The sequence below is a fragment of the Haematobia irritans genome, chromosome 2 (assembly GCF_050003625.1).
Source record: "Haematobia irritans isolate KBUSLIRL chromosome 2, ASM5000362v1, whole genome shotgun sequence".
Lineage (NCBI taxonomy): Eukaryota > Metazoa > Arthropoda > Insecta > Diptera > Muscidae > Haematobia > Haematobia irritans.
In genome coordinates this window covers 94,884,828-94,901,681 of record NC_134398.1, presented here as the reverse complement: position 1 = coordinate 94,901,681, position 16,854 = coordinate 94,884,828, and the positions used below count along the sequence as shown (strand labels likewise).

General features: G+C 33.5%; 1 protein-coding gene across 1 annotated transcript in view; it reads left to right on the top strand.

Annotated features, from left to right (window-relative positions):
• The window catches only part of GATAd (GATA zinc finger-domain containing protein GATAd), a gene marked incomplete in the record, with an annotated part of 99,008 nt that extends 86,346 nt beyond the window's left edge, over positions 1–12,662 (top strand). Inside the window, 2 exon segments of the mRNA XM_075295627.1 lie at positions 9,538–9,764; positions 10,788–12,662. Coding sequence (XP_075151742.1) covers positions 9,538–9,764; positions 10,788–11,031 — 471 coding nt within the window.
• Between the last annotated feature and the right edge of the window lie 4,192 nt (positions 12,663–16,854).

Below are 16,854 nucleotides of genomic sequence, written 5' to 3'. Positions count from 1 at the left end.
ATATTAATAAAAAGTATTTTGTTTGAATCAAAAGACAATGACCACTATCTAAAATGTTATGGTTAATAGTAGCGAAAAGTAATGCCATTGCATTTCACACAAAAAATAAACATATTAATTGATAATGCCAATAAAATATACCCTTGTTTTCTTAAGTTGAATAATACATCATTTATATTGCTAAATTACAACATTACTACTCCATGCCGTGGAGTAGGGTATAGTGTGTTGGATTACAAAACAGCAGCTCTGAGTTCGATTCCTCCTGGCGTCACAGAGATCTTCAAAGTAAAAATTTGTACATAAATACACTGTTAGAAAAATATGTTTTTCATATGTTCCGATAGAAACAAAATGTGTTTCGGGCACAATTTTAAAACACAATATATTTAAGTGCAAACATGTAATGTTCCTAAACTAACACTAAATGTTTGGGACATCTATGTTAATATGTTAGAATATATTATGTTTGGGGCATGAATGTTTCATAAAAATCATATGTGTGAATGCAAACATATATAAATTTACAAATTTCGACTAAACATACATATGTTGTGATATTTCATTCAAAGCGACAGAGAGAGTAACATATAGAGAAAGAAATAGAGATGGAAACCGGGAGAGTTGACGAAAGATATCAACATAACACAGCGAAAGAACCAAAAGAGAATAATTTCTGTGAAACCGCTTGTATGTTGTTTCGGAAAACTGTTTTATGATAAGGCCAAAACTTTGATATGCTTAAGTCTAAATATTATTTAAGAGAATAGAAATCAAGTGTCTTCACAAAAATAACTAAAGGGCACAATACTCTTTTTAGAGTTGGGACAGTAAAATGAAATAAGGAGGAAATAGTGAAAAATTACACAGTAAAATGTATAAAAACAAAGTTTAGTTCCTCTTTATTAATAAGTAGTCCACGAGGAGTTGACGTACACCTTCAAATATAAAAGCGGGCATTAAGTTCGAGTTTTGCAGCTAAAACAATTTAAAAAGTTTATTTTCTTTAAAATGAATTATTAAAGAAATATAGAAGGCATTTTAGAGCGATGGTGTTAAATGCTAGTAAAAACTGTTCACGCCTAACTAAATTTATGTTTATATTATTTATGTATGTTTATACTCGACTCCACGTTCTTCTTTTGTTAGAGTTTTTGAATTCCTTCAAAATTTTAAAGTTTTGTACCAAAAACAGTTTTTTGTTACAAAATTGTTATTTTTGCAATAAAAAAATAATATTTTATCCAAAAATCAGTCGATTTCGTTTATATATAAATCTTTAATAACGCACATTTCGAAGTTTCATTATAAAAATTTAATATAGTATAAATATAAATGTGTAAATTAAAAAAAAAGTGTTCGGTCGGAGCAGGGATTGAACCCACGACCCTTTGCATACAAGGCAGACATGCTAACCACTGCTCCACGTGGCAAACAAATGTATGTTTCTGTTAAATAATGTTATGTTTGCATGGGATCGTGGGTGCTGCAAACTATGCTATATAAATATAACTTATAACGATAAATATCTACTGGTGACAGCTACGTAGCCCAGTGGATAGTGTGTTGGCTTACAAACTGTATGGTCCTCGGTTCGATTTTCCGTGCAGGCGAAAGGTAAAATTTAAAAAATGTATAAAAGTGAATAATTTCTTCAACATTATTTGTATTACAGAAAAAGGTGCCAAGAACTAAACTATTTCGTGGAGGTGAAAATTACGAGTATGTTAGGGAATGAGCACAATCGTCTTTACGAAAAATTCTTCCAAGCATATAACATTTTTGGGCTCAAAATGCTTCCAAACATATAATATGTTCACATAAAACAAACATATTAATGTTTCGGCAGTATCCAATAATATATGTGCTTCCTGCAAAATATGTTTGGAACATATGTTAAAGAAGCGATTTTTTTTGAGGGTGTATAAACAGAGGGAGAGAAAGAGGGAGAAAAGGTCCGAGAATACGAAACTAACTTGAGAGAGAGAAATAAAATCTATAAATAGATATGAGAGCAGCAACACGCTCGCTCTTTTTGAGTATATTTACGGTAAAGTTATTATTTTTAAAGAGCTGGTATGCTTGCGACGAAGTACTTATTTTTCGACTGCTGGTATGCTTGCACCGAAACACTTTCCTCCAATGTCATTCCCATGTAAAAGTATTACTGCTGATATATGTACAAAGAAGTTGTTACCTAATTTGGCGCAGGCATACTTGTACTCATACCTGCACCCTCAAAAAAAATCGCTTCTTTAACATATGTTCCAAACATATTTTGCAGGAAGCACATATATTATTGGATACTGCCGAAACATTAATATGTTTGTTTTATGTGAACATATTATATGTTTGGAAGCATATTGAGCCCAAAAATATTATATGCTTGGAAGAATTTTTCGCAAAGACGATTGTGTTCATTCCCTAACATACTCGTAATTTTCACTTTCACGAAATATTTTAGTTCTTGGCACCTTTTTCTGTAATACAAATAATGTTGAAGAAATTATTCACTTTTATAAATTTTACCTTTCGCCTGCACGGAGAATCGAACCGAGGACCATACAGTTTGTAAGCCAACACACTATCCACTGGGCTACGTAGCAGTTATAGTCACCAGTAGATAATTATCGTTATAAGTTACATTTATATAGCATAGTTTGCAGCGCCCACGAGCCCATGCAAACATAACATTATTTAACAGAAACATACATTTGTTTGCTACGTGGAGCAGTGGTTAGCATGTCTGCCTTGCATGCAAAGGGTCGTGGGTTCAATCCCTACTCCGACCGAACACTTTTTTGTTTTTAATTTACACATTTATATTTATACTATATTAAATTTTTATAATGAAACTTCGAAATGTGGGTTATTAAAAATTTATAGTCAGTAACAGTGCTTGGTATAAACGAAATTGACTGATTTTTGGATAAAATATTATTTTTTTATTGCAAAAATAACAATTTTGTAACAAAAACTGTTGGAAGGAATTCAAAAACTCTAACAAAAGAAGAACGTGGAGTCGAGTATAAACATACATAAACAATTTTATAATATAAACATAAATTTATTTAGGCGTGAACAGTTGTTTACTAGCATTTAACAACATCGTTATAAAATGCCTTTTATTTTTCTTTAATAATTCATTTTAAAGAAAATAAACTTTTTAAATTGTTTTAGCTGCAAAACTCGAACTTAATGCCCGCTTTTATATTTGAAGGTGTCCGTCAACTCCTCGTGGACTACTTATTAATAAGGAGGAACTAAACTTTGTTTTTATACATTTTACTTTGTAATTTTTCACTATTTCCTCCTTATTTTATTTTACTGTCCCAACTCTAAAAAGTGTATAGTGCCCTTTCGTTATTTTTATGAAGACCCCTGATTTCTTTTAACGAACCAAGAAAAAAATTGTGCCCATAATGCCAAAATGATAAACAAAACACATGTTCACACATACATAAAATGCTGCTCCCAAGGCGAAAACATATGCTGTTTGTTTTTCAAATGTCTATTCTCTTGGTTCCGAATGTCCATTCTCTTTATTCAAATTAAATAATATTTAGACTTAAGCATATCAAATTTTTGGCCTGATCATAAAACAGTTTTCCGAAACAACATACAAGCGGTTTCACAGAAATTGTTCTCTTTTGATTCTTTTGCTGTGTTATGTTGATATCTTTCGTCAACTCTCCCTGTTTCCATCTCTATTTCTTTCTCTATACTCTCTCTCTGTCGCTCTCTGAAAAAAATATCACAACATATGTATGTTTAGTCGAAATTTGTAAATTTATATATGTTTGCATTCACACATATGATTTTTATGAAACATGCATGCCCCAAACATAATTTATTCTAACATATTAACATAGATGTCCCAAACATTTAGTGTTAGTTTAGGAACATTACATGTTTGCACTTAAATATATTGTGTTTCAAAATTGTGCCCGAAACACATTTTGTTTATATCGGAACATATGAAAAACATATTTTTCTAACAGTGTGGTAATATGAGTTTTTGCTGGGTTAAATTGATGCGGCAATCATGTCCAAACATGTTTTTTCTGTGCGTGTAATCTCATGGATACTAGTTTGGACTTTATCAATTAATCTTTGAAATTTTGCCGGAGCATTTTTAAGTCCAAAAGACATTATTATGAAAATAAATCCCAAATGGCGCTGTGAATGAAGTTTTGAGCCTATTCTGACATTTTTATTTGCCAATATCCCGATTTCAAATCAATGCTGTAATTGACGCAAATACGAATACCACCAGTTTTCTTGTGCACTTTGGCTTGTGCAATTTAAATCGCCTTGGCTGACTAGGTAAAGAACACTGTGTTGCAAGTAGATGAGGGTGGGTAAAATTAGTACGTTATTTGTGTTACTTTGTACGTTATTTGTGTTTAACTGATCAGAAGAATTTTGAATCGAAGCATTTATATGTTTGTTTTGGCCCGAGAGACTTTTTTCATTTAAAGGTAGAATTGGAGGAATTATGGAATTATTGGCAATCATATTCTCTTCGACAATTGTTCGTTGGGCCTTCGAAGATTCTACGCTCTAATCTCTAATCGACGTGACTACTTTGGACGTTGTCGGAGTTTGTGTTCTTGGACGCCATTGTAATAGGGAGAGTGAGAAGGGCAGGTTAGGTTAGGTTAAAGTGGCAGCCCGATTAAGATTCAGGCTCACTTAGACTATTCAGTCCATTGTGATACCACATTAACTAAAAGTACCTATTACATATGGGCACTTCTAGTTTGTTGAACCAACCAGATTGTTCCAAAAACATTAGCAGATTGCTTAAGTTAACGTTAATCTGAAGCTATATGCCCCTAAAAGTTGCTTGCGCTTTACACAAAATGCAGGACACTCACACAAGAAGTGTTTAATTAATTCCTTTTCCTCCGCATCATGACAGCTCATACAATAGTCATTATACTTCGCGCCAATAGTTTTTGCAAAATCGCCTATCAGGCAGCGACACGTTATAGCAGATATCAGGAGTGATATCTGACGTCTCGAGAACACTAGCATATCTAGTGTGCGGTTTAAGTTTAAATGGGGCCATATTTGCTTGGTGTCGTTACAGCCCTTGCAATTCTCCCATCGAACATTTGTCATCATAACAGCCTTCTCACGCAGCATGAGCTTGCTGGTAGCCAGGGGCATACCAACAGATTCCAGTTCCCCTGGAATATGTTAGGTAGTCCCTAGCCTTGCCAACTCATCCGCTTCGCAGTTCCCCGGTATGTTCCTATGGCAAGGCACCCATATTAGGTGAATATTGTACTGCTCAGCCATCTCATTGAGAGATTTGCGGCAGTCGATGGCCGTTTTCGAGTTGAGGAACACAGAGTCCAAGGATTTTATTGCAGGTTGACTGTCTGAGTATATATTAATGCCCACATTTTTGTTGCAGCTGACTGTTTGGCCAAAATGTCTAAAGGCAATAGATGCAGCACGACATTAGGGGAATTTGTTCCTGTCTTGCTGAATGCGCCTGAGATACACAAACACTCCATGCGCTGAACTTTGTCTAAACTTGTTGGCTGGTGAAGTGCCGACCACCAGACTACAACACCATATAGCATTATAGGTCTAACCACTGCCATGTATAGCCAATGCACAATTTTTGGTTTTAGTCCCCACTTTTTTCCTATTGCCTTTTTGCACGAGTACAAAGCAACCGTTGCTTTTCTCGCCCTTTCTTCAATATTAAGCGTAAAGTTCAGCTTCCTGTCCAAAATAACGCCAAGGTATTTTGCGCACTGACCAAAGGGAATTTCAATACCCCCTAAGGAAATGGGCCTAACCGTGGGAGTTTTGCGATCTTTGCAGTACATGACTAGTTCTGTCTTTGCAGGATTTACCCCAAGACCATTGTCTTTCGCCCATTTCTCAGTCATCCGGAGGGCCCTCTGAATAATATCTGTGATTGTGGATGGGAATTTTCCCCTGACTGCTAGAGCCACATCATCTGCGTATGCCATCACCAGACTGCCATCACCAGACGACCACCAGACTACAACACCATATAGCATTATAGGTCTAACCACTGCCATGTATAGCCAATGCACAATTTTTGGTTTTAGTCCCCACTTTTTTCCTATTGCCTTTTTGCACGAGTACAAAGCAACCGTTGCTTTTCTCGCCCTTTCTTCAATATTAAGCTTAAAGTTCAGCTTCCTGTCCAAAATAACGCCAAGGTATTTTGCACACTGACCAAAGGGAATTTCAATACCCCCTAAGGAAATGGGCCTAACCGTGGGAGTTTTGCGATCTTTGCAGTACATGACTAGTTCTGTCTTTGCAGGATTTACCTCAAGACCATTGTCTTTCGCCCATTTCTCAGTCATCCGGAGGGCCCTCTGAATAATATCTGTGATTGTGGATGGGAATTTTCCCCTGACTGCTAGAGCCACATCATCTGCGTATGCCATCACTTTTATCGTTTCTTTTTCTAGGGTAACCAGAAGGTTATTTATAGCAACATTCCAAAGAAGAGGTGATAGAACTCCTCCTTGGGGAGTGCCTCCGTTCACATACCTTTGTATGTTTGCTTGTCCTAGTGTGGCTGAAATACGTCTCTTCATTAGAAGATCGTCATCAATATTCAGAGTTGTCAGTCCATTTAATATCGAGCTCGGCTGGACATTAGTAAACGCCCCTTCGATGTCTAGAAACGCCACGATTGTGTATTCTTTGACAGATAGTGAGCTTTCAATAAAGCTGACTAGTTCATGTAATGCGGTCTCAGCAGACCTGCAGTATGCATGCTGTCGTTTCGAGAACAAACTTGAATCGATGCTAGTTCTAAGATAAATATCTATCATCCTCTCCAGAGTCTTAAGTCGGAATGAGGATAAGCTGATTGGTCGGAAATCCTTCGCCCTCGAGTGAGAGGCTTTTCCCGCTTTAGGTATGAAAACGTCTTTTGTTTCCCTCCACTTTTCTGGGATATATGATAAGTTGATACATCCTTTATATATCGCCGACAACCAGGGGATAATTTTGTCAGTCACTGTTTGTAACTCCGCCGGAGTAATTCCATCAGGTCCGGGGGATTTAAATGGTCCAAAGCTATTTAACGCCCATCTTATTCTAGATTCCGATACAATTTCCTCGATAGGAAACGACCGCTGAGCCACTGTGGCACCGCCAGAACCTGGTTCAACCGTCTGATTTCCAGGAAAATGTGTGTCCAAAAGTACCTCCAGCGTCTCCTCACTGGACGTTGTCCAATTGCCCTCCGATGTTTTAATGAAACCTGGAGCGGAGTTGGTGGATGCTAGAACCTTCCGTAGTCTGGAAGCCTCGGACGTATTCTCAATACTGCTGCAGTTATCATTCCAAGAGTTATGCTGAGCATTTCTCAGTTCTCGCTTGTATCTTCTCAGATTCTTCTTGTAAGCGTCCCAATCCTCAGGGACTTTGCCTTGTTAAAGAGCCTCATGCAGGATTTCCTCATATTACTTAATTCCGTAGACCACCATGGTGGTCGATTTTTCCCCCCTTGGCTTCCCTCTAGGGAATGCAGCTTTTAGTGAGAAGTTGATGGCAATGCAGTCCCCGTTGAGCGACCATATAGCCATAAAGTACTTGTTACGGGCTTTCTCCTGATACCACAATATCATGGACAGGATTGTAGAGCGGCCCGATTTTATAAAAATTAAGGGCCGATTAGTGCGGTTTTATTTCTACAATATCCCAATTGTTATTGTGTTTTTGATCTATGTGACCTTATTTTCTGAAAATGCGCTCCTGGGCCATTGGTATGGTATCAAATTTATCGCATAGTTAATTTATTACGGGTCATAAGTAGTCAAAATATATATAACCATTTTTTGGCCGCCTTAGCTAAACTCTAACTCATTCGTTGTGGGGCTAAATCTGTCCGGTTTGTATCTTAGCTATTTACAATTTATATTCACGCACATGTCAGACCGTTCATGGACTGGAATAACGAGTTGAGCAGCATCAGTATCATCTTCAGCATAAAAGTAGAGTATTCCATTGTTAAGGATATAGTTCCTAATTATTCATATAAAGGAATTTAGGCGATTATGCTTTTCAATTAATCGTCCTTTAACTGCTCCTCGCGTATCTGTGATGTAAATTTGTTCGGAATATCGATGAAAAACGAGCAGATGCAATTATCCAGATAAATGGAGGTGATTATGCTTTTCAATTAATCATCCTTTAACTGCTCCTCGCGTATCAGTGATGTACTTTTGTTCGGAATATCGATTAAAAACGAACAGATACAATTATGCAGATTATCGTGTTTTTTCTCCGGACATGGTGGCCTGGAAAACATATCCGCTGTAGCGTTGTTTATCCCTGGTAGATATTCTATAACAAAATCATAGTGCTGAATCTACCACTTGGTGACAATATTAAGCAACCATTTCAATGGCTGGTGATCTGTTAATAGCTTCACTGATGCACCTTCAATGTAGCCACGAAATTTGTTACATGCCCATACTATGACCAGAGCTTCCGTTTCGATTATGGAGTAGTTGCGTTCAGCGTTACTATATTCAATTGGAAGTTGGTCCAGTCCCTCCCCCTGGAGCAAAACTGCCCTAAGAGCGTAAGCACTTGCATCATCTTGAATTGCAAAAGGGACCCCGTCCACTGCCACTTCAGTTCCTCAAATGCATCTTGTGCCAACTTTTCCCATTTCCCAACAGCAGATTTCTTTGTTAAATTCGTTAGTGGCATGACAATTTCTGCATAGTGGTTAATGAATCGGCGATACCAGGAACACGTTTGGATAAAGGATATCAACTTCTTTACATTTCTAGGTTCTTTCCGTTCCACTATTGCCGGAACCTTCGACGGGTCAACAGCTACGCCTTCTGGTTTTAAGATGTGGCCAAGGAATTTCACTTGCGACTAACTCTAGATCATTTAAATGGCGTTGAAATGATTCAGAACAAAATCTGTGAATTAAGAATCCGGGTTTCAAACTGTTGCACTATACCGGTAGAGATGTAAATCGAGCATGTATAATTGTCAAAAACTTATTTCTGCTTCCTTTATCAATTAGCCAGTATACAGACAGCCAAATGCAAATATTAGGTAGTCTACATGCTGGGGTGATGCCTCCATGTACCGTTAAGACCTTAGTCACTGAAAACAAAGACAAAACTAATTATGGGATGTGATACAAATTCTGATAATAGTATTTGAGAAAGTAGTGATATTAATGCAAGAGGAGAGTCGATAATAGAGTTTATAATACGTATAGAGTTTATATTGGGAGATGTACCAAGCGTCGTCACCAAAAAGAACTTTTGGACGTCACCTTGGCCACGCAAGAACTGAATTATAAAATATCTAAGTGACAGGTTTTAAGGGAACATAGTTTCTCAGATCATCGCTACATCATGGGATTTTTTTTATTTTGAAAACGGGTTCCCGAAAAATTATCCAAATTTGTTGATTACTCATATACATATATGTGGTCTACTTAAGGGAAATCCCTTACATAAGCGGCTTCTAATGCATTGTTTTGCCTATTTGCAGTGTAACAAAATATTTGCCTCGAGAAATGGATCTCAGAAGGATATGATGTGTTCAAATTGTGGAACATTAACGACGACTATTTGGAGAAGGAGTATACGAGGAGAAATTGTATGCAATGCGTGTGGATTGTACTTTAAACTTCATGGTGTTAATCGACCGCATTCCATGCGACGTGATACTATACATACAAGGAGGCGTCGCCCAAAGGATACTGAAAAAGCTGAAAAGTGAGTAGAATGTAAATGGTGTGAGTTATGTTTAAGACATTTTGTAAAAATAATAAATACATTGAAATGTTTTATTTTAAATTAACCATAAACAATTTCAAAGAAACGGCATTTTATAATGTATTATGTAAAGTTACAAATCTACATCTTTGATTCAAATAATTACATTTTGAACGTGACTGTTAAAAATGTCTTTAAAATTCAATTTTTATGTCGACGCAATTCAGCAAATCCAAGACGATTAAGCAGATTGTAAGAAAAATGTAAGTATTTGTGTTTGTTTAGAGTAAACAAATGGATTTCGTATTGACTTGGATATAAGGAAAAATAAATGGAACTAGATTTTGCAGTGGAATTGAAATTGGATATGTATTTCCCTTGGATGTAGTATTGTAGACCGCTTGATGGATAGGATGGAATATGCTCTTTGCTCTGCTCTTTGATCAAAATATTAAAAAAAAAACTAAAAAATGGTATAAATAATCAGAGATTTTTGTCATCGTATTACACAATATATATTAGGAAATGTTTATTGTCGGAATTGGGAAATTAATTTCAAAAAAATCTTAGAAATGTACGTTTGCATTTATACACTTCGCCCAGCTTCCAGTATTAAGGTGAGTATTAAGTTCGAGTTTAGCCGCTAAAATCGCTAAAGTGAAAACTAAATTAGTAAGAAAAATGCATAAAATTATACATATTTGTTGCAAATTTTATTATAACTTGATGGGGAAAAGCCCAAAGCAAATTTTCACAAAGTTTGTATTCCTTAAAATGGATTATTAAAGAAAAGTAATCGTGAAAAATGACGTTTTTAGCGGCTAAACTCGATCTTAATACCCACCTTTACTGTAATAAAATTTTAATTTAAAAAATATTTTATTTATTCGTTTGGGTTTGTTATTGTTGGTTTTTTTCTTTAATCGTTGTTGTAGAAAAAATTTGAATTTTCTGTCAGAACAGACGTACAATTTTCAAATAAAAAAAATAAAAGAAAAATTTCTGATTTTAATCATTTGTTAGGAATTTATTTCAATTTCTCCAAATGAAATCCTATGCAAGTCAAGAACCAAAGAAGTCCCCAGACAGAGCTACAGCGGACCAGCACAATCCAGTTACTTCAACCAAGATTCACGATTCCTTGCCTGTGAGAAAAGACATCGGTGCGTCCTTAAGACATGCTGTCTTCGCTGATGAAACTAATCGAAAATCTTATCAAAGCACAGCACACCAAGTGAAACGGAGAAACATAAATCTGAAAATTTAACCGAAAAATCATCACTTAAAAAGCCCCAAAATATACCCATCATTTTATCTAATGAAATTATACTTGACGCAAATGAAGAATTTAAACAATCGGTCGCATATCAAAAACCATCTTGCTCCAAACAAGCCAAAATCAGCTGCAATAGTTCAACTCAGATCGAATTTGATGAGGTCTCAACAGCACATTCAGACGCATTTGACACCTCCATGCATTCTTTCTCATGTTCTGAAATGGACGACGAAGGATTCCAGATATATAGAAGCAATAAAAGAAATCGCAAAGGAGACTATATAATTGATTTGGCTGAACTTGGTAAACCTAGTATTAATGAAAACACACCCATAGCTTCACAAAACAAATATGCTATGTTATATTAGGAATACTAGATATTGAAAAACAAACAAATATTCCCCAACAGGAAAGCACTTCCCATCAGGTCCCCAAGGAAGAAACTAGAAACCAAACAAATTTTGCCCACCGATATTCTTATATAACATTAATATCGGACGTATGATTAACGACTTAGATGAAAAAAATATAATATACAGAATCACAAACAAACTATACATACAAGATCCCTTAGTGCACGCTGAAATGATGGAAATTTTAAGAGACGGAAAGTTTGTAGCATACACTTACACCCCTAAAGAATTTCGTAAAGTTAGTGTGGTACTAAGAGGCCTTCTACATGATACCGACTTAGAGAAATTGAAGAGGTTTTTAGATATTTGGGCCCCTAACACAGTCCAAAATGTAGCAAAATTTACAACAAATCACTCCAGGAAAAACAATTACGATACCGGTCTGTTCTTGATCCATTTAGTCCCAGGTAAATCAATCTCTGACGTATCGCATATAAAATATATACAAAAGCAAAAAATAACATCCGAGTCCCCAAAAGCAAATAGAATGGTTTTGCAATGTTGGCGTTGTCAGCAATGGGGACACGTTTCTACACTGAAAAAACAGTGAACCCTTTTCCATTGCAAAATGAACTAAACTGTAGTAATATTGACCATGATTTAGCCCTTAAGATTTTTTTCAACTTGTCTAGTTTATAATTTTCTTAAATTTTAGTTCATCTATAACATTGTAGTTTAGTTCATTTTTACAACACCATAAGATTTATATACCCCTACCAAGTTAGAAAGTCAGTATTTTTTTGGTTTACTTGCTTATTTTGTGGGAAACCCGATAATAAAAATTGGTTAACAGTCTCTTTAAAACGTCGACGACTAGACTATTTTTAAATCAATCATTCCACAGTATAGAGAAATTAAATAATTAAAGGAACAACAAACCGTTTTACTATTATGAGAATTTTCATACATTAAAATTAAACTATCTTTAAGCAAAAGTACTTTATTATAAAAACTTATGATGAAAGTTCTTAATACAATGTTTTTTGTGAATAAAAATTATGACCACATGGAAAAGAGAGTAGTTCATTTGAACCCGCTGTTTGGACATTTTGACTTATCCTTTTTTATTCATCGTAGGTAATTTTTTCACATATCTTGCTGGAAAAAATGGAAACAATAATGAACATTGTTAAAAATTAACACCATGTAATGAAATATAATTTTTAATTCTTCATTTTAGCTTGTAACTTACCATATTTGGGGCATTTTATCAAATGGTGTAAGGAATTCAACTTTTCTTTGGAAAACGTATCTCATAAAATTTGTACCTGAAACAATTAGAGAAATAATGAAGTATTCTAAATAAACTCATAAAACTGTGTTGTTATCGATGTGAAAGATATAATAAAATAAATATTCTAGTTGAAAGAAAGCCAAAGTTTTAATATAAAACTTACCAATTCTCTATTAAATTGTACGCTGAGGGGAAATATAAAAAGTTGTCCAAATTTATTTGGGTTACTCTGAAATTAAATATTAAATAAAATTATTATTATTATGAAAACATATTTTTTCAAAAAATCTAATGAAAAAAATAATAATATGCATAAAAAACCAAATATTCTTGATATTCCTAGACAGTCATCAAAATGACGACACGTAATTTCATTTTCGATTTAAAATGCATTTTAGTCTATTGGGAAATGGTAAATTTAAGTTATACTAATTCGACCGTTTTATGAATTTTTGTTTTATACTACTTCAAACCAAATTAAATAAGAAAATAAATTCAAGTTTGGTTCACTTTTTCGCTCACGATGAAAATTATATCGTCTTGAAATCAGCCGTAGTCAAAATGACGAAGGATGACGTTAATGTACAAAAAATAAGGATGGCTGTCCAGGGTTAAAAGAAAGTTAAAGAATCCTTACCAATTTACTATTAAATTACAGGCAAAGGAGTACTAAAAATTTGTCCAAATTTTAAGGGGTTATTCTGAAATTAAATATTTATTTTTACATTAAAAATATTACGTTAGTTTCCAAAAAATTTAATTAAAGAAATACTAAAATAAGGTATTAAAAACCTGTAATTTTGATTATAAAAAGGTCCTAAAAACGTAAATTTTCTTGTTGAAAGAAAGCCAATTTTTAAAAGAAAACTTACCAATTCTTTTTTTTTTAAATTTGTTCGAATCCATCTGGAGTTGCTCTGAAATTAAATATTGCTTTTACAACAAAGAAAAACATTAAACAGGTTTCCAAAAAAAATTAATTAACAAATAATAATATACATAAAAAAAAATTCTTTTTAAAAGAAAGTCATATTAAAAAAATACTTACCAATTTATGAATAAACTATACGCTGAGATATAACAAAAATTTTCCAAATTCATCTGGAATTGAATATTAATTTTTTACATAGAATAATAAAAATTTCAATACACTTTCAATTTCAACATATTTTCCTAAATATTCGTAATAACTTTTTTCTAAACTACCGATAAAATATTAATAACTTTCATTTAAAAGGTTTAATAAACAAACACCAATATATGTCTCACAAATCCAAAATATTCCATGCCTTTTACTCCCTTGTTGCATACCTACTTAAAAGATGCAACAGCCCACGCCAACGCCAACTATACAACTGAAGCATGCCAAACAAAACCAAGCAAAGCCAAAACATTCCTACAACAACAAAAACACATGTGCCTTTATTGAAAACAACACCTCATCCAGCCAAATAAACGATCCGCGAATAACAAACACACACACACTCAAACCACTAAATGAACAAAAATAAAAACAACCCCACGCTCATGTATACACAACAAAACTCAAGTAACATCATCTTTACATTAATCACATTCTACTATGCCGATAAAGATCTCTGTACTATGCATTAGTTCATCGCATCTGCTGACAATTTACTCTAAGAATAATATTCGTAAAGGCACACCAGTTTATGAACGATGAAACGTTTAACTTAAAGTTTGCAAAATTTTCATGAAATGTTATCTACCATTTTTGACAAAAATATCTATAAATTTAATTACATGTGAACTAAAAATATTTCATTGGGTAATTTTTTACCAACAATTATTAACTATAGGCATTGTCAGTAAGAAATTGCTATCCACTTTCAAGTTCATTTTTCGTAAAAAATTATTTTCTCATACAAAAAAATGTTATAGTAAATTGCACTTATTATTTAGAAAATACTTTACATTTCACAAGTAGTTTTATAGCATGCCAAACGAATTTTTAACTATTTTGTAGGCCATGAACTAAACGATTGCTACTTAGAATTTGTAAAATTTCCTTTCGAGTAGTTAATTTTCGTTGAAGATACGAAAAATGAACTAAAATTCTGGAAAATTCTTGTAATAAATTATTGTAAAAATCTTCTTAAATTTACGAGACACTTTTTTTTCTGTGTAATAACTGTACAAAAAATCGAGCTTGCGTTAAATGTGATAAATCTCACGAACCTGGTCAATATGAATTCATTCAACGAAAGAATAATAGTCCATATTGTGTAAACTGCAAACAATTTGGCCATCCATCAAATTACCGACAATGTCCAGCATATCTGAAATATATAGAAATGAAACGTAAATTAAACCTGATGTTGTATAATACTCTATGTATAATTAAGACAATACATTATAGTCTTAAGAATTTCCTGTTAACCTTTGATTGTACCATTTACGTAAAAAGACTCAATGTATGTATTATATATATATATATATATATATATATATTATATATATATATATATATATATATATATATATATATATATATATATATATATATATATATATATATATATATATATATATATATATATATATATAATATATATATATATATATATATATATATATATATATATATATATATATATATATATATATATATATATATATATATATATATATATATATATATATATATATATATATATAATATATATATATATATATATATATATATATATATATATATATATATATATATATATATATATATATATATATATATATCAAACCTGACTGTATGTACACGAATCACCCTGCGAAAATAAATAAAAACACTGAGTACAGTACCAATTTTACGACAAAAACTGTAAATCACGATGGTGCTTTAATTTATTTGCTACTACTATAATATATATATATATATATATATATATATTATATATATATATATATATATATATATATATATATATATATATATATATATATATATATATATATATATATAATATATATATATATATATATATATATATATATATATATATATATAATATATATATATATATATATATATATATATATATATATATATATATATATATATATAAAGGGTGATTCTTTTGAGGTTAGGATTTTCATGCATTAGTATTTGACAGATCACGTGGGATTTCAGACATGGTGTCAAAGAGAAAGATGCTCAGTATGCTTTGACAATTTCATCATGAATAGACTTACTAACGAGCAACGCTTGCAAATCATTGAATTTTATTACCAAAATCAGTGTTCGGTTCGAAATGTGTTTCGCGCTTTACGTCCGATTTATGGTCTACATAATCGACCAAGTGAGCAAACAATTAATGCGATTGTGACCAAGTTTCGCACTCAGTTTACTTTATTGGACATTAAACCAACCACAGTGCGTACAGAAGAGAATATTGCGTCTGTTTCTGAGAGTGTTGCTGAAGACCGTGAAATGTCGATTCGTCGCCGTTCGCAGCAATTGGGTTTGTGTTATTCGACCACATGGAAGATTTTACGCAAAGATCTTGGTGTAAAACCGTATAAAATACAGCTCGTGCAAGAACTGAAGCCGAACGATCTGCCACAACGTCGAATTTTCAGTGAATGGGCCCTAGAAAAGTTGGCAGAAAATCCGCTTTTTATCGACAAATTTTGTTCAGCGATGAGGCTCATTTCTGGTTGAATGGCTACGTAAATAAGCAAAATTGCCGCATTTGGAGTGAAGAGCAACCAGAAGCCGTTCAAGAACTGCCCATGCATCCCGAAAAATGCACTGTTTGGTGTGGTTTGTACGCTGGTGGAATCATTGGACCGTATTTTTTCAAAGATGCTGTTGGACGCAACGTTACGGTGAATGGCGATCGCTATCGTTCGATGCTAACAAACTTTTTGTTGCCAAAAATGGAAGAACTGAACTTGGTTGACATGTGGTTTCAACAAGATGGCGCTACATGCCACACAGCTCGCGATTCTATGGCCATTTTGAGGGAAAACTTCGGAGAACAATTCATCTCAAGAAATGGACCGGTAAGTTGGCCACCAAGATCATGCGATTTGACGCCTTTAGACTATTTTTTGTGGGGCTACGTCAAGTCTAAAGTCTACAGAAATAAGCCAGCAACTATTCCAGCTTTGGAAGACAACATTTCCGAAGAAATTCGGGCTATTCCG